Raw genomic sequence first — 19,264 nt, forward strand, 5'->3', positions numbered from 1 at the left:
TGAGAATATATGTTCATCATTATCTCACATCAGGGATGTCTCTCGCACATCGTAGATTAATGATATCATCAAAATGTTCCTCAGTTCGACTCGTGAAGTGGCCACGTTGTTTTAATTATTGCTTAGTTTGTAATTAATTACTTACATTTCTGTGTATACAATGTATATCATCCAAAACCTTTCCATTTCTCAGAAAAAAAAAAGCAAGAGTTCCTCATCTTTTACCCCCAAAAACTTTTTTCCTAGTCGTCCAATGAGTCGTGACCATGCATACAAGTCATAACTCAAAAGCAACATGAATACATATCAGTAGCAGACTGTGATTTAACCCAGCATTCAACCTTTGCATAATGAGGACAATATCTCTAGGAGGCCGTCCCACGCCCGTCATCCCGCTGTTTAGCTCTGAGAGTTTTTGACAGTGTAACAAAACTCGTCACGCTCTTTTAGTCAACGAAGTAATAACCGAGGATTCCCCAAAGACTTTCTTGTCCATCGGAGGCAAGCGGTCAGACGCGTCATTAAGCTCGGTGATCCTCTTCCACGGCATAATTCTGACCTGAGCAATGGGACACCTGCCGGCATGGTACATAGTGGCTGATAATGAGGAGGGAAAAAGAGCTGAAGATGAGAGACGAGACCCGAAAGATGGGGAGGGAAACAAGAATAAGGAGCGAGGGCCGGAGGCGGAGAAGGATCCTGCAGAGATGAACACAGCAGACAAGAAGAGGGTGCGAAGAAACAGGGAAGAGGAGGGTAAATGGAACAAATGCCAGAGGGAGAGTGTTTATCTGCATGTCACACAGGGGAAAGGGATGGGAGGCTGTGATTAGAAAGACAAATCACTTCATTCACAAAACATGAGCTGTACAGAGACACATGAAGCCAGCAAAGTGCCGTCAAAGTGAATTTGCATTGCCGGCTTCGCCTACTTGAGATAATGATACTTTTCTTTGTAGACTCAAGAAACGAAAAGAGACCAACAGCACAATCATTTTGTGTCTGAACATAACATGTGGTCCACATCCTTTAGTCCACATAATTTAATCAATTTCATTTAGAAATACTAATGTGCATAAATAAGAAATATGCTTTGTGGGAAAATCACTCCAAAATGAATAGTGCACACACACAAAATTCAAGCCAATTTAGTGAGTCGGAGGGCATCAATCAGGATGGCTTCGGTGTGACGCCATTATCTACGACGGCTTTAGATCTCTCAGATTTCCTTTCATCCCAGTTGATCCTCATATTGCTTACGGAAGCAGTCTCCCACAGGGAAGAATTCCCAGCAGCGCTCCTGGTACATTTTCCACACATAGGATTCCTGGCAAAGACAACAGAGTTGTAATATAGCTTTTGAGTCATTAACTATGCCAAATGCACCCATGCTTCAGTGAAATAACAATCTAAACAATGTCCACAAAGATTATTACTTAAATCTCTTGCAATATTTGCCTGCAGGAGAGAGACATTTTCCACATTCCACCCTACCAACGTCCTCTTTAAGCTACACCTGAGAAAAACACCACGCTGAAGGAATACGCAGCATATCTCGGGATGAGCCTCTGAATCCAACTCCCTTTGGAAATTGCACCCAATTGTCAGGAAGATAAAACGTAAAACTGTCTTTCTTTAATCAATTCGGCAGCATCGCAGTCCAACCAAGAAAAATTCAAAATTATTCCAAATAAGAATGGAATACTTATCATTTTTATATTACACGGTGCAGCATTTAGAATTCAACTTGTCCTCGTCTTTTCTACCGGACGTCCCTTTCATAGATTTATGTACACCAAGACACAAGACAGAAGGAGAAAACGGTGCAGCTCTTTTAAAGAAGTAAAGCACTCGTCGTTAAAAATACATTACAGTGAAGAGATAAGACAAATAAATTAAAACACTTGCAATTTCAAACCCCCCACTTCATATTTATAGCTGTAATACCGCAATGGTTTATGAGAAAAACAAAAGAGATATTATAATCATGCCTGGCATGGGCATTGTCATAAAATGTGCGTGTCAGGGCTGATAGCGCTTGTGAGAGACAGAATGAATACAGATTCTGTCTTAGTTGAAAAGGTTACACTACGGCTTTGTCATGGCTGAAATAAATGGGTCACTGAGACATGGAGGACCCGTTGTGGATGGGTGTATTAAGAAATGTGGCATCTGGCAATGACATTAGAATTGTTCAAGAGCTTTAAAAGTGGACACCGTGTTCTTACTTTGATTGGATCATGCAATAAAACACAAGAGAGAGCTATTATACCTGCCCTGTGTGTTCAGTCTCATCCTTGTTTATAAGGTACATCAGAAAAAATCTGTAAGGACACAGAAGATGGAATTCATGTAGCGACTCACATACCCTCCCACACATAGAAAGCTGTTAGCATGCTATTAAGATCTTGTGCACAAATCCAGGGATTGTGATGATTATGGAAACAGTCGTTAGGTATTACAAGTGGAAATACAGCTCGAGGTAACAGCTACATTATGACAATCAGTGGTTTGTGTATCATGTGCAAAACCATTACAAAATGTAAAGAAAATTGTGATGTGATCAATTTGATTTTCTGCCTTTAGCTCTACACAAATATTTTGTCATTCCTCAAACATTTCACCCTTTTTATTTGCTATTCATCTTTCTGTAATGATTTTTTTATTGTATCATGATTTCCTGACAGTACACAAGGCTCCTTATATTTTACGGTTACATTGTTGGTAATCAAAAAGGCTTGTACGGATTCTTTACGTCCCAAAACGCAGGATTTGTTGCTTCCTCTCCAGAGTTTTGTCCGAAGCACCCGTTACAAAGACTGTGAGGTGTGCAGCGCTTTGCATGATTGTCATTAGAAACCTCAAAAGGACATGTTGCACATATTAATAAATTATTGATAATTATGAAACGAGACAATGGTTTGAATCTAAATTATAAATGTAAGTGCCAAGCGGTCTATGAGGCCAGATGAACATAAAACTGCTGTTAACATTTTACAACAAGAACAGGCCCAAAGGTGTTTAGAGCAGAATCACGGTTTATAGGGATAAACTGTTAAGCAGCCAAGAGGATAAATGATTGTCTGATAGGAACATCGATGGAGGAGTCATTTCTTTTTATGTTCTTTTATTTGTTTATCATGAAGGTGTAGTGATGGTGGAGCATGCAGAATAATATGATGGGGTAAGATCAGTTTCAATATTAAGAAATGCACATAGGAGGATTCACAGATGCATTTTGGTGATATATTACTTTCTCCACAAAACATTTTTTGCAATGAAAAATATTTATATTCTAATTCAAACAAAATAATGGAGGGGGCATCTGATTGGCTACAGATGATTTCCTTCTGTGTCTATTTATAGATACTGAGACCAGTCGCTTCTCTACATCTGTGAAAGGTAAAATCACAAAGGCCTGCCTTTTAATGAAAGCATATCAAGTTGTGAGTGTTAGTATTTGTAAAATGATGAGGGATCGGGACAATCCGAGGCAGCACAGTAGTGAGCATTAAATCAACTCACAGATAGTTGGCCAAGTTGTGCTCCTGTAGAGTGTGAGTCTCGAAGCCATGAGGGACTGTATCAAAGTACTCGCTTCCTATTCCACATACAAAACATTTGGTCTGCAGGAGGAGAGATGTAAGACATGTAATGATTCATGAAACAGGCTTAAAACTAACATCATGTCCTCTAGAGAGAATATTGGAAAATAATGAAATAAAACCCAAACCCCAAGATCAGAGGCCTTTTGTTTAAGCGCTCTGTGACTCAAACCTGGCGTTTAGTCTGCTGGTACAACACTCTTTAAAGTCGCTTCTTTTTACAACAAAAAAGGACGGCCACAAAAGGCAAAAGAGTGTAAATGAGAGCAACTTAACACTCCCAGGATTACTCGCTGGCTGCCAGGTTTTCATAGGACACAGAGGGCCCTATTTGCTGAGGTTTGCATCATTCTGGGTACTAAACAGTCCATGTTTACTATGTGTCTGTACAAAAGGTTTTGTGCTGGTAAAATGAGAGATGAAAAGGGTTTTTGGATAGTGCAATATATGTGTTTTAGTGGACTCCTAATTAGGGCAACAGATTATGAGAGTATGGAAGTAGCAGCTAAAACTGACTATCACAGCCGACTGCAGCAGAGCAACTAAATAAAACGGCCCCATAACTCTTAAAGCTGCTTTTCCCCCCCTAGACGTTAAATGTCATTTTTTACACGTGAATGTGCAAAGGCAGAGACCGAGTAATGTGTGCTTGACACTCAAGTAGGAGTGACGATGACAACTCTGCATTCAGTACCATCACATGTGCACCCTTCAGAGAGAGAGAGAGTTCTGAGAAAATAACGAGGAAACGCGCAACGGAAAATACAGTGATACACTTAAACACCAAGGATGATCTTTTTCTTTGATTGAAATATCTGTTATTATCCACTTATAATTCTGGAGGAAAAGATAATGGCATCCTTTCACTAAGGTCAATGGTACGATTGTTTGCTGTGACACGAGCTGAATCTACTTAATCTTGTGCACACACACACTCAAATTACAACTGACCTCAAGCTTACTTGGCAACTGATTCCAAGTACGTCTCCTTCAATCGTCTTTGTGTCGAAGCCTGACACAGCATTGCATACTAAACAACCACGATTCCACATAAAATATGCTCAAAACGACACCAGTAGTGTACTGGTGTCTGTATTCAAATATGCGTGCATACATATAAGAGAGAGAGAGTTTGTGCGCGTGAGATAAAGTGTCAAATCTCACCTCCATATCCTCTTTCACCTGCTCCTGCTGGTCACGAAGCTCCCCAAAGGAATCAATTATCAAGCCTGGGGGGAAAAAAAGGACACAATTGTGTGTGTCAGTGTTTGTTCACAGGTATGAATGTGAACTGCTGTGCTCGTCCGTCAGTGACAGGTGTCAGTGAAACTAAAGGACTCAGTGGAATAAACATACTTTGTTTCCAATTCCGCATGAAAAATTCATCAAACACGTTGTAGTCAAACAAGGGGAATAAAATCTATTTGTGCGCGTCTTGGTAAATGCATGTGGAATACATGAGCCGAGCTGTATTTGTAAAACAAATTTGCCGTGTGACTCACCCTGGATGATGGCCAGGAGGATGACGATGACAAAGAAGAAAAACGTGATGTCGAAGACGATTCGCTCCACCTCAAACTCGTCTCCTGCAGGGTCCTCGATCTCGTCCCCAATGCCGCCGCCCGCACGCACTCCCACATACATGTGGTACATGTAGCACTGACAAAAAAAAAACACATGGTCATTCATCGTCTAGTATAGAACGCTTGCCACTTCAGGATGAGGACTCTTCATTCAGCAGCCATTTCCTCTGGCTGTCTGTTTGACAGGTGTATGAGGTAATGGTGAAACATGTAAAGCATCCGAGAAGCAAAAGCTACCAAACAAAATGAGAATTTATTCAGTTGACACGTGCAACTGTAGTTGCTTTTGGGAGGGCATTTAAAAGTTTCAAACAAGAAGCAGCATTATTAAACAATTTCACTGAATAGTTGATGGTTTTTTTAATCAATATTCTTTGCCTCAAAGAGTATTTCAGTTCATGTAAGCATATGAGGAAAGAAGAAGTTCTAGTCATTCTAGTAGTCTGGCGAGGACTGTACAGTGCTTTTACTGCAAGATGGCAAAGAATGACAAGTAACTTGAACAAAAACAAAATGTTAACGGTAAAGAGTGAGACACCTCCGGATTCTTATTTTTTCATTTTGCATTATATTTGTCTAAAACAATTGCTGTTGTGGTGCTGTTATGATGGGAAAGGGATTGCAAATCACTGTTGCAAAAGTGCTGCTGCGAGTCCAGCATAAACAATAACACATTGAGTGATTTAATGTAATACCCCCTGCCTCCTGTAATAGTAGGGTTTTATTCAAACGCTATCGCTGCCCATCCGCCCGCTTATGTGGGTGACAGTGGAGTCTGCATTAGTATTGAGCAGGCGGTGGGGTGTTAATGTTGTAAATTGCCAAATAAAGAGCTATGCTGAGGCTTGAGGGAGTGTTTTCTACCCATGTCTCCATCATTTTATAAAAGAAGTAGTGGAAGGACAAAGACGCGAGGCTGTTCTTACTTCAACAATTGGGATCACTGTCAGAATCCTCCTCTACTCCTCTCAATCTGAAGAGGCAGAACATGAGTGTGTGGGGCTTTGTTTGTGTGATAAAGATAAAGACAGAGAGATAGAGAGGATAGATAGAGATATGTGGAGAGAAAGACTGCTGTGTGTGTGCGTGTGTCTGTGTGTGTGTACATTTAACTCACAGTAAGCATGTCATTGCACTTCATGTCTCGGGTGTTGTTGTCGTCACTCTTGTTGTAAAACTTCCTGAAGAAGTTGAAGGCCACAACGGTGTAGAGATACACCACAACCGCCAACAGGCCCACCGTGAGGGCCAACTGACAGAAACACACACATAATTCGAAAGGGATGGAGACAGAGGCAGATGGGCTTTAATACGCTTCTTCATCTTAGAAAAGCCCCAATATAACCCGACAGCGTGAGAGCAAACATCGCATGCATGCAAACCACACATATGAGCACACATTAAGACAGATGGATGGAGAATTAAAGACAGACCGGCGCACACGCAAACACACCTGTTTTCCATTGTGTGTGACAGAAGAAAGGATGGTACGAAGTGTCTTAAAGCCCATGGCGATGTCCAAAAGGTGGGCAGCGAAGAAGAAGTTGTTGTAATGACCCAGAACGGACATGGCCATGTACCAGGCCAAGTACAAGAAGGACTGTGAGCGCACACACACACACACAAGGACGTACACACACAAAAACAGGCAATATAGATTACTGGGAGAGACAGCGAGACAAATGTGTATTTTAGATAAGGCAGAATCACAGGATATTACCAACATCACCCCTGCAACATGTGTAATTCTATCAAACTAAATCTTAGCACAGCAGAACAAAAGATTGAACAAATGAGGGATAAGTCATAAAATATCAGATATGTATTTACACACACTGCTTGGTCATATTACATTATCTGTTAATATAAATTGCAGGAAGTGACACCTTCCTGCTAAAGCCATAAAGTACTAGACACAACTGAACTTACATTATCAGTGAACACAACACCTAGTTTCCAGATCTGGTACTTCATGTCGACGGAGTTGAATCTGAAATAGACAGCATCATCACACGGATAACACGATGGTAAGAACCCGGAAAGCAAGGCCGAAATGGCCATCGCTGAAAACCAGACCCTTGTTGCTACAGTGTCATTTCTAAAAAGGCCCGTCTGACATGTGGCTTCGTTTCAGAATGTCCTGTTCCTCCTCAAGTGCAACATTCTGTTCTAGGACCTTCTTTTGTGTGGCCACCCCCGTTAAGCTAACACACACACACACACACACACACACACACACACACACACACACACACACACACACACACACACACACACACACACACACACACACACACACACACACACACACACACACACACACACACACACACACACACACACTCAAAAAACACGGAGAGAGTATTCGTGAAATGGCTATTTATAATTAATGACAGCAACAATCCAATCGTGGAAAACGTTATTTGAATATGTAACTTACAAGGCCAAGACAAGAGCTGGATATGCAGTGCACAAGCAGTCGCGGTAATGCTCATCAGAAGGGTCATTTAGGATTCACATTTACCTCGACAGTAAGATACACGAGAGAAAAAGCTCTGCTGATTTCCTTATTTGAACATTTCTGTCATTACATTGATGGTTTATAAGCAAACATACACTCAGCTCTCCTCATCGCAGGCTGCTCGGAGTACAGCTACCTACACAACTGCATACTATGATACCTTTCAAAGGCCAGAACTACTCATTATGTACACTGATGTCTATATAATACAAAAATAAAGAAAACAATGATTGTCTTTTGATGCATCATGCATCAGTTTGTGACAAACGTGAACAAGAAAACACTATTCAAATGCAATCCTATTAAATAATCCAGCATAATTGTGTGAAACTGAAACTGCACACAATTCTAAATAATTGAAAGACGAGGTAGCTGCAGTTTCCTGCGGATCCCTTTCAAGGATCCTTTTGCGAGACGGCAAGGACTTTTCTTTTACTTACAGAGCACTCCAGGCAGCTTGTCTTTCGAGTCTCCTCCTCTCTTTTCTCTCAGAGCTAAAGTCTAATCCAGCTTGGTCCAAACCCAGGAGCTCACTAATCTTCTCACAGCCGTAAAAGTCACCGTACTTATCCATCACCTGACAGGACAAAAAGACAGGTTTACACAACACAATAGTCTCTCCGGTGGCTTTTCATCTGAATAAAGAATGACAGGAGATAGTAGGAGGTAAGAGGCTGAATTTGTCTACGCAGTCTGTGCCATAATGAGATGGCAGCATATTTTTGCTGACAAGATCATAAAAAGGTGCTGCTTATGTTAGCTACTGAACAAAAAAAGTCAGGATTGTTTTATACCTATGTTGCCAATACATGATTTTAAAGGGCACAGTGGTTGTGCCCCCCACAGTAGCATGCTGGTTGTGTAAACGACTGGTGTTTACTCTGGTCCGTTATTTTTAATCGGTGCAACCGTACAATACATCAATGATTAGTATTAATATAGGTGTATTTTACTTTTTACATTCCTACTCAAATGTATCTCTACAGTAAACAGTGTCTAGTAAATATTTATTTCATTTAATCATACGACAGGTTCAGAGTTCCTCCTCATTGTGATGCCGTTGGCTGTAAGAGACTTTATGTCACCAAATACTCTGAACAAGAGCGAACCATTATAAACATAAGCACTTCAACGTATGGGTAAGCAATATCTACACGCTCCAAACTCAACAAAAGGATGAACGGAAACACTTGACAATAGAGTTGGAATATGCTTCTTTGCAGCCATCTGAAGGCTTTAAGACTATTATGACTGGCTCTCTGATTTTAATGCGTCTGTGAACTAGTAAAACCAGGGAAAGTATTGTAGTTTAATCAGACAGCCCTGCTTTTCTTTTCCTAAAGTTTATTATCTACCTTCTTTTCTTAAATCCAGTTGAAAGTTCTCCAAGTGAACTAAATGTTCTTGAAGCAAAGAATAATATTCATCACACGAGAGGCAACCTGGACGAGGAAGCTAAACATGTTACCCTATCGCTGGAGACAATAAAACTGTTTTGGTAACCGAGAGGAGAATAATTACACCTGCCATTAAATGGCTCATTACATTTCAGTTAGCTTCTTAATTAAGTGTCACTTAGTGAAATATGCACACAATTACATACATCCATAAGCACATTTAGAATATAATGCATTGTAATTTGCTGTTAAAAAAGATTTTACCTTTCTCTTCACAAATTTATCCCAGTAATTACTTGGAAATGATCTGAAAAGACAAACAAAAAGCATAACAAAATATTCTATTGAGAAAATATATTAAAGCAGAGGCATCGCTGTGTAAGTTTTCTGTTGTGTAAAACTTGTAGCTGGTCTATTAATAGGTGCCTACAGCATGTTTCTAAAAAGGTTTAGAAGTATTAAACATGTTTGATGTTAATATAACATGTGGTTATGAACATACGGTGTGATTATGACCAGTCGGTCCCATTGCCCTTTGATGTCCTCCTCAGGCGGCTGCTCTATCACATACAGCCCATCAAACTCCAGCTTTCGTGCCACTTCCTTCTCGCGTTTGAAGATCACCAACGGTACCTGCCAATCAAATGCACTACAGTGATCCCTTAACTCTTTAAATGAACACTCTTGTGTTGAGTTGGCAAAACTTCAAATCCCTGAAGTTCAGATTAGCCGTGTGAGTCAAAGCCCGTCTTTGTTCACAAAATGTGCTTAGTTGTCAATTCTTCTGTGGTTTTAAAATAGAGCCTAAATCTAAATGATGGAGAGAAACCATTTCAAAGAAGTGAAATAAAGTCAGAACATATCTGCAAAAATACTATGCTGGAGCAATTTACCTTGAGGCAGTAGTACCCGATAATACAACAGAAGGAGATGATTGTGTGAGCTACAGCCAGGAAATGGAGCGACGGTTCCATATATCCACTGCTCTCCTCCAGCACAAAATAATCTCTGCCCTTGTTGTCGTCGTTACCAGAAGGGTTCAGTCCATCACTGTTGACAGATGTGACGACTCCTTCCTCTTCTTCTTGAGATGCAGGCAAGGACGCTACCTGGGAAGACAGTAAATGACAGAAATTTAGAGTGACTTCACTAAAGCCACACACAAGCATACTTTTTGGGAAAAATATGAGAAAAACACAATATAATGGAATACGATTGGGACAGCAACAAACTATAGCATCCAAAACAAGAGTTAGGTCAACTCCTCTCTGGCACAGTATCTGCTGAAAATACTAATATAATATTACAGTTTGAAGTGAATGAATAAAACATTTTACTCAGGTAGAAGTACAAAAGTATTAGTAGAAAAAGCTGCTCTTAACATGACGACAATCGAGCCGATCTCTACGTGGCAAATAGGTTTTTTTTGCTATATATATTCTCTGAATATGAGATAGAACTCCTACACTTCTTAAATACAGTACAACACTTAAGTAGATGTACTTAATTACTTTCTAAATTGGATACCACTGCAAATGTAATTAAAAAAATGTTCTCACAAGCGAACTATCTCACCTTGTAGAAGAGGAGGATGAAGTTGATTGCAAAGGCAACGATCAGAGCCAGTAAGCGCATATTGTAAAAATTCCTTGCAAAGTAATTCTGGGGGGGAGAAAGGAAAAAAAACATTCATCGTAGGTATCTGTATGCATAAGTGTGAGTGAGTGTATTTGTATATTACCAGCAGGCTTTTGTGATGAGTGATTATCATCTCCCAGAAGGCAGAGTGTTGGCTCTCTGGTTCCTCTGACTTATTATATCTCTTGACTTTGCATCTTGCCTCGGCTTTCTCTTTCCCAGTGTTCTTCTCTCTGCAAACATTCCAACGACGAACAGAGGGAGGGTCAAAGATATGATGAAATCAAACTTTCACTTCTTAATAACTTCCAAGTGTCTTTCTTGAAGAAGTGTGGCATAAACACCAGTGCTTAATTCGAGAATGTAGATAATATTGGTTTCAGCCGCACCATCGCTGTCTCTAATACCAAGAGTATTGTAAAGTAATACTATTGATATCTTTTCCCTGAATTGACTCAGCATCTAATATTTCGATTTTTCATCAAGTTGAATAATCCCTCTTTAGGAATGTAATGAGGGAGCAGGAGACTTACTTTGCATTCTCTAAGTCGGGCATTGTCTCATCTTCAGTTTTTTCCTCTGTGGCGGAGTGGGCCTTAAGCTGCAAAATAGAAATTCTAAATTGATATCAATCAGCACAGTATCAAAGCAACACAAAACTTAAGAAAAGTATGCTGAACAAAACGTGCATGAAATACAACATACTGAGCATCAAAGATTTAAAAAAGAATTTCCAAAGATACAAAGGAATCCATACCGTCCCCTGATGCTTCTCAGAGATATCAGCAGAGGTAATCGTTTTGGAGGTTGTGTTGAACAGATCAGTCAAACTTGCAGTGAGGTCTGTTGTTATAAGTCTATATTGACCTCCCTCCTTCTTCACTTTGAAGCCAAATATGTCTGACAGTACATCCATCTCCCTGGGGGAGGTCACAGCTGCCACATGCCCCATCTCCCTCAATTCTCTCTGGGAAGAGAAAGTGGCAGAGTACTTCCTCAACCGATCCACACCAGTCGGCACCTCCATGACCTCATCAAGAGTCGGCTCAAGGATACCACCGAGCAAGTCTGATACCCTCATCCTTTTGGCTCCCTCTATGAGCCCACCACTAACGAAGGCTATGTACAGCACATACGAGATGCTGCCAATTACAACACAAACACAGCGGACCTGAGCCATTAAAATGAATCTGAAGAAGAGAACAGCTGACATGAGGATGTCCTTCAGGGTCATCTTCATCAATGTCTTCAGGTTTTTGACAGACAGCAGAGATATCAGCAATAACAACCAGTGATGCATGAAAAACATTCCTTTGTTGCCCACGTCTTCATCTGCACCCTTTTCTTCTCCTCCTTCATCAGCATGCCTCTCTCCAGAGTCAGAGCCGGATATCTGGGCTGCTAGCTGCATCTCAAAGATGGTGTCCTCGCAGAAATTGACAAACATCTCCATTTTCTCCTTCTCTCCGCCCTCAGTGACCACATCAAAGATGAACTGCCTCTTGGACTCTTTGACCTGCGGCTTCTCCCACTGTGTGCGGCTGGATTCACTGATCTCAAAGTAGACGCGTTCGATGCGCTTCCCACTGCCCAGGATCTCAATGCGTCCTAGATAGGGCTGGAAGTACGTCAAGACGCACTCTGCCAGTTCCAAGAATGCCTTAAGTCTGGAATCGTTGGGCATGTGTTCGGACAAATTGGTGAGGAGAACGGCGATGCTGAAGCCGATGTCTTTGGCTGGCTCATGGAAGCGATCCACAAAGGCCTCATAATCCACAATTTCACTATCGTTTGTCTTCATGCAGGAGAGGAGGAAGTGAATCTCAGCTTGGGAGAAACGCTTGCAGTTTTCCATGGCTTTCTGGAAGTCCTTCCTGGTGATGCAGCCCTTATGATCCGGGTCGTACTCTCTGAAGGCTTCCGAGGAGGTGAGGTCTTTGAGTTTGAGGAAAATGTCAAAAAACCTGAGAATCATCTTCACGTTGCCTGATGATTCCACCAACATATCCACCATCTGCTTTCCAATAGTTCCATTAACGACAGTACCTTTATGGCATAGAAATAACATTCAGAATTTGTGATCATTCGTAAACAAATTATAATCATTCATTGTGAAGAAACATTAGAAAAAGTGGAAATCTCACCTTCTAACATGGAAAGCAAGAAAACCACCATGTCCTTTTCTAAATCCATCAATTCTTTCAGAAGCTCAATTTGCCTTGAGTCCTGTATACAAGAAAATACATTTACATCTTTCAAAATAGTCACAAACTCATTTCACATCTTACATATCTACAAGACACAATACTAGAGGCAGTTTACATTTAGTGCAACAATATATTAACAGTAAATGCTTTGTAATAGCATTCCCAGCAGACTAAAATGAGGAGCCTGGGAAAGAAACACTTCACCTAGAGCATCTAGTGTAACAAAGTTATGCATTTTAGAGGGAAATATTATGCTATACCTGAGAGAGCTTCATCTGCATGTGGGCAAAGACGTGGAGGAAACCCACGACAGCGTCCCACAGACGACTGTGAGCTAGGCTTTGTTGGTTTCCACTGCATGGGCCCTGGATGAACACACTGATAATGTGAGCTGCGTTTTTTAACTTTCTGACAAATATTTATGTATTCAGTAGAAGCTCACAGAATGGATTAAACACACTGACACTATAGCACAGACTTGACTGACCTGTATGTACTCAGTGAGTGTGTTGAAGACCTGTTTGGCCACTTCGATGGCCTTGGAGAAGTTTTGTTGCCCGTGTTCATCAATCACATCCTTCCCTGAGTAGTACCAGTAGAAGTCACTGATTGACTCCTTCAGTGTGGCACAGAATGATATTCGTGGTTAATGAGCTGAAATATACCATTCCCTTACCATAGGCTAAAAATAGGCCTAGGGTTCAAGAGGTTAAGACAAAATATCATCTGATATTTGCACTGATCATCAAACCACTGTGGTCCTAACAATATTTCTGGACAATAACTGGAACATCTGAATACTAGTTTGGTTAGTTAGTCGTAGCATCACAGTAGACTTACCTGTACTCTCAGTAAATAGTCCACAGTGGTTATTATGATGTTGACAGTGGTGTTGTTGCCCGTTTGTGTTCTCAAGTAATTCTGGAAATCTAACACATGAAGGAAGAGCATGCTGAATAAAACGTGAAAAAAGCATTGCAATGAAAATTCATCCTATGCAGACAATGTAAGAAGGATTTCCATCAGCTGTAGCAAAGCTAATGTGTTGCCCAGCAATTATGAATTACTGCTAAACTATTAATGCCATCATTTTGAAGTTGCAATGGTATGTGTTACAGTATGTGGTCACAATTTAATCTATGTGAACTTTGCGACAGTGTGTAAGTGGATACAGCATCGGGCAAATAACCTGAGTTGTGTCCTTCACAAAGCAGCTGTAGAAAACGGAATAGGTCACAGGTTATGTCTTTGTCAGGCATCACCTTCTCTCCTGGGGGAAAAAAAAAAAGGTTTGGCAAGAGTTAAAAGGACGAAGGGCACAAAACGGAGTCATACTGCGGAAAAGGTACAACAGAATGGATGAGAGAACGTACGAAGAATTTAGAAAGAGGTCTGAAAACAGAGAATTGGACCACAGTGGAGTGAAGGGAGACAACTGCTGGTAATATTCTACACTGAGAAATATAGAGAAAGAAATTGGATTTTGTGAATTTAGAGTATGTTTTAGAGTATGTTCAAGTCTAGGGATCTCACAGCGGGCTCTACAGCTATGACATGGCTTGATATACACACATATATATTTTTTATTTCCATATGAATGCAGTACCTGAGCTCTCGTCCATGGCCATGCCTAATCCTTCCGCTTTGTTCTGCCTCTCAAATGCATTCAGATCCAGAACACTGGATATCAGAAAACCACACAAACACACACAAAAGGATTATAAAAACCTTTTTGCACTCCTTCATCAATCAGTTGACGGAACTCTTCAAGTAAATCTTCCTACAGTCACTCACCTACATGACCGCATGAGTCCAGCCATGCTCTGAAAGAAGCCAACGTCTTGTTTCTCTCTCAGGTAATCCAGCATTCTCTATCACACAAAAGCATCAAAGACACGGTCTGACAAATGGAGGAGGATCTCGTCTGAGGCAGATATGATGAACTTCAAATTCATCATGATAATAAGCTATCTAGTCCCTGCATGAGAAGTAGAAATAGCCAATATCGGAGATCTGTCATTATGCAAACCTATTTTGGGTACCTTTAAGATAAACACAGTGTATGATTTGATGGGTAGACACCAATGCAGTGCTGTACCTGTTGAACAGTGGCATTGCCTCCGTTGAGAACAGCAATACCCAGCTTCAATGTAGGGGCCATCATGGAGCCCAAGGACCCTGATAGGATGGGAATTTGATCACAATCAGAGGAAGCAGAGTAACAACTCACATAAAAATAGGCTTCTATAGATCCTAATTGACATTTTAAGAGAAGGCGCGAAGCACAAATAAATGCTTTACTTCATTCTCAACTAGTCCAGGAGAGAGCTCGTCTTTGGTTCAGTATTCAGCAAATATAAAGTCTGTAGCTTACGACGGGCTCATCTAAAGTAACGACAACAACTTGCCAAAAGAGAATGCCCCTCCTAACTAAGCAACAGAAAAACCGTAATATGAATGACTACTATAATTCATTCATTTAGAATGTTCCTTCCTGTACCTTTGCTGGCACTGATGGTTTGCAGGACCATCTCAGAAGCTCCACGGCGATGCAGCCTGGCCTGCTGGTACAGCAGCTTCTGTTTCTCCATCTCCTTCTCCTGAGCCACAGAAAGGTTAGTTCACTAACTGCATCTCTGCTACTCTGCTCATGGAACAGAACTCAAATGTGAATGAAATTGATTGCTTTTTATTATAATTATTGCAAAAGAAAACATTAAGATGAAAAATGTTAAGGGAATTACAAATAAATAGTGTAAGGTTTAAAATCTATTGTAGAGGTAAGAGCCCATTTTCTCACTTCAAAGCTTTCCACCTCCTGTTCTTCATCATCATCGTCTTCTCTGTGGCAACTCTGGGAGATCAAACATACAACACAGGGGTGTGATGAAAAATAAAAGGTGTTAAAAAAGAAGAAGAAAATAAATCAATATAGAAGAGGTACAACATGCACAAACACTTCATTTTCTTATATATTGCATGTGACATGCACAAAGACGCGAGAGCAATACAATTCAATGCACGGCACACTATTTAAACATATTAACCAACATTTAGATACCACAAGTGAGATCATTCTTATGCTCCATTACCTTGGCCATAATGGCAGCGTAGGACTTATAGAGGCCGTCATTTTCAAGCTTACTGTGAACAGGAGAGATGGAGAATATCATATTAGTGTATATCAAGGTATGGACAGATGATAATGTTATTCACAAGTCTACCCAGTGGTATTGCACATTGTTATTGACCACACCAGAACACCAGGAACCTGGCTGATTTGATCACATCTCTTCAGTGAGCCCTCCCACTCCTCAAGTCTTTAGAGCGAGGGAAACTGTTAATTTAATATTGTGCTCTCAGAGGGCATGCAAGTCTCTGCAGGAATATCATGAGAATATCATAGCGATACCTCATTGGGATTGATGGACCAAATCATGCATGACTAAAAAGAGCACGACGGGACAAACATTTCTGCAGGGTGAACCTACAAATGTAATGTTGATGTTCTTGGTGATGGGTTGGATAAGTAATAAAAGTAGAGAAGAGTGTTTTTCTGTATGTGATCTTTTAGAATATACACGCCAGCGCGCACACACACACACACACACACACACCTCCTTTCCATCAGGGCGCTTCGACTGAAGTGTGTAATGAGTTGTACGAGGGGATCGATTGGTTTGGCGCCGTCGTCCACATTCTTTTTTTCCTCTCTGTCACCTCCACACAGCACCATCACTCCTCCCTTCTGCAGGCCAGAGAGAGAGAGAAAGTAAAGCTGTTAACAGCCACTGGTTAGCGGTCTGTCAAACACACACTTACACACTATACACAAATATACAAAACATGATCATGTTTATGTCCATTAGTGCGTTAATGGGTGCTTTGGTCTAAGTATTCAATTGTACAGTAATCGTTATAGTGTGGATTGACTAATAAACAAATGATGATTTGATTAAACAATAAAAGTTATAGATAGAAATGTGGCAATGTCTGTTTCTGACCTGATCATAATTCAACATACAGGCTTAACTCTTGTATGTTACAGAATTGTTTTAAACTACTAATGTCAATACGGCTTGTTTTTCAACTCACAGCCAAATCCTCCACGAGCGTCTCCTCAAAGTTGTGCTCCTCAGCTGATATCCAGGATTTATTGTAGCCTTGGAGGAAAAGGTTGACAGCTCTGTGCCTGGGGAGGAAGAGGAAAGGGTGAAGAGACAACAAGAGATTAGCATATGCAGACGAATGTAAATAAGAGAATGAAAAACAGGCAGCATAGAAGGACACTATTAAAATACAAAAGAGCTATGATTAGACCAAGTATTGCTCGTTCATCAAAGCCTCTTATGCCTATACAAGGTGACGTGTTTTAACATCCACGAGAGTAAAGAGTATTACACCACAGCTATAATGCACAAGACACAAACATAAAATACAATGCCTTTAACCACAGGCCTTTCATATGCTAATGCTATTGTAACCATCATGTGTTTGTACCTGGGTAAGTTGTAGAGGGGAGCCATCCTCAGGCAGGCCACCACCGCTCGTTTCCTCTGTTTGGATAAGACCTTGTGCCACGCAGGTTTCTTACTTCTCTGAGGATGCTCCACCTGAACCCACCACCGAAGATAAACAAAGATTTCACATAGATAATGAAGTAAGGTAGCGCACATGAACCTCCGATGGACCAGAAGGGATTTCAGTGATAGCTGTTCAAGAGGTTCACCCTCATGCATTTGTCTTGCATTTATCACGCAGTAGCACTGCAGGCATTACTTTTTTTCAATGTAATATATTCAAAATACGTTGTAAATAACCCTTTAGCCCCCCAGGCCTTGTAATATCCAACAGCTGATAAGGAGGTGAATCCTAACTCGTATTAACAGCTCTTGGAAATTCCGATTCAGCAACACTACTGTAACTAAGACCAGAAGACTGTTTATTTATGATCTACTCCGGTGCTTTTCCTACTGTGACGTGTCAATGTCTTCTGTAAAAATAAAAGCCTACAAAACAGAAAACCATCACTAAAACTATGGCCAACAAATATATCTTCCCACCAGTAAAGTAACACTAGTAATACATATTTTCAGCAGATTTGATTAAAAAAAACTAGAACTATCGCCTCGCGGTTGTATGCCTCCACTTAAGATAAATTTGGGGGAAATTGTCATAATCAGCATATCAATTCTTAAGAAATGGCCGAAAAAGTGAGGTCTCGGTTACCATTAACCACGGAATTCTAATCAGCTCAACCGTAAGTCCGAGTGGACGCTTGTGCTAAATTTGAAGAAATTCCCTCCGGGCATTCCTGAGATATCGCTTTCACAAGAATGAACCGGACAGACAACCTGAAAAACATCCAGCCACGGCTGTTGCCAGAGGCATACAAATCTGAAAATGTTTTTCGATTGCTTTAAAAGCTCACCTGGTCCAGGTAATGAAGGACTTGAGCTACATCCAGAATCCTGTCTACAGTCTTTTGGGCGTCAGGGACGGCGCCTAGCTGGCTCAGGCTTTCTGCATAAAGGGTTTCCTGCCTCAAACAGTCCGACGCCTGTAAAGAGAAATAAGAATGGCACGTTTACTTCATTGGACTTCTTTCTTTCTTTTTTTCTTATCTCAACCATTCAATTCAATTTGCTTTGAGAAAGGCTGCTGGAGAGGTCCTACATTGAGGGGAAAATAGGACTATAGTAATGAGAAAAGAGAATTCAGAGCAAGCTCCTTCAAAACACATGAAATTGGAAATGGGTCTCAAATGTTTATTTAAAAGTTTCTTTATGGTAATGACAAGTCAGAATTGATGCTTTCATCACTTACCTATGAATAAACACAATTAACACGGCCTCATGAATAAACAAATATCACATGCATATTCTGAACAATATTGCGAGTGTGTCACATTGAAAAAAAAAAACAGATTATGATTTAGCCGAGTACGAGAGCATTCTTCAATTTAATTTACCACACACTTGATGCCTTCCACAAATTAAAAGTCAAATGCGCTCAGGCATGGCAATGAATATGCAGAGTGTCAGCAGAATGTAGAGAAGTCATACACCTTCAATCAATGAATGAATAAATAAATGTTTTTGTTCTTTATGGATGTTGTCTAGGATTCTTGTGCAAACACAAAGAAATGAACAGCGAGTGACAGCCTTTACCTGATTCTGAAGATTTGTAAGACGATTAAAAATGTGCTCTCGAATCTCATCTTGAGTGTTCTTCTGTGAAAAGCAAAGAATGGCCAACATTAAATGTATATACCAAGGAGATTTTCAGACACTCACCTTCAGTACGATCGTAC

At 40.5% G+C, this 19,264-nt stretch overlaps 1 protein-coding gene across 1 annotated transcript in view; it reads right to left on the reverse strand.

Moving 5' to 3' along the window:
- Positions 1-1,231: 1,231 nt before the first annotated feature.
- ryr2b (ryanodine receptor 2b (cardiac)) overlaps positions 1,232-19,264 on the reverse strand; it is a gene marked incomplete at both ends in the record, with an annotated part of 55,251 nt that continues 37,218 nt past the window's right edge. Inside the window, 32 exons of the mRNA XM_079168352.1 lie at positions 1,232-1,327; positions 2,273-2,324; positions 3,526-3,626; positions 4,770-4,834; positions 5,108-5,264; positions 6,306-6,440; positions 6,642-6,788; positions 7,118-7,178; positions 8,150-8,286; positions 9,371-9,413; positions 9,609-9,739; positions 10,000-10,215; positions 10,682-10,768; positions 10,848-10,977; positions 11,278-11,345; positions 11,502-12,790; positions 12,889-12,970; positions 13,212-13,316; positions 13,439-13,567; positions 13,792-13,880; positions 14,141-14,221; positions 14,558-14,631; positions 14,746-14,822; positions 15,050-15,129; positions 15,452-15,551; positions 15,752-15,805; positions 16,044-16,095; positions 16,569-16,699; positions 17,047-17,143; positions 17,452-17,564; positions 18,383-18,511; positions 19,122-19,184. Of these exons, the coding sequence (XP_079024478.1) occupies positions 1,232-1,327; positions 2,273-2,324; positions 3,526-3,626; positions 4,770-4,834; positions 5,108-5,264; positions 6,306-6,440; positions 6,642-6,788; positions 7,118-7,178; positions 8,150-8,286; positions 9,371-9,413; positions 9,609-9,739; positions 10,000-10,215; positions 10,682-10,768; positions 10,848-10,977; positions 11,278-11,345; positions 11,502-12,790; positions 12,889-12,970; positions 13,212-13,316; positions 13,439-13,567; positions 13,792-13,880; positions 14,141-14,221; positions 14,558-14,631; positions 14,746-14,822; positions 15,050-15,129; positions 15,452-15,551; positions 15,752-15,805; positions 16,044-16,095; positions 16,569-16,699; positions 17,047-17,143; positions 17,452-17,564; positions 18,383-18,511; positions 19,122-19,184 (4,371 nt within the window). The remainder of the gene's footprint in view (positions 1,328-2,272; positions 2,325-3,525; positions 3,627-4,769; positions 4,835-5,107; positions 5,265-6,305; positions 6,441-6,641; positions 6,789-7,117; positions 7,179-8,149; positions 8,287-9,370; positions 9,414-9,608; positions 9,740-9,999; positions 10,216-10,681; positions 10,769-10,847; positions 10,978-11,277; positions 11,346-11,501; positions 12,791-12,888; positions 12,971-13,211; positions 13,317-13,438; positions 13,568-13,791; positions 13,881-14,140; positions 14,222-14,557; positions 14,632-14,745; positions 14,823-15,049; positions 15,130-15,451; positions 15,552-15,751; positions 15,806-16,043; positions 16,096-16,568; positions 16,700-17,046; positions 17,144-17,451; positions 17,565-18,382; positions 18,512-19,121; positions 19,185-19,264) is intronic.

This window comes from Pholis gunnellus (genome assembly GCF_910591455.1).
Source record: "Pholis gunnellus genome assembly, chromosome: 11".
In the NCBI taxonomy this organism is placed as follows: domain Eukaryota; kingdom Metazoa; phylum Chordata; class Actinopteri; order Perciformes; family Pholidae; genus Pholis; species Pholis gunnellus.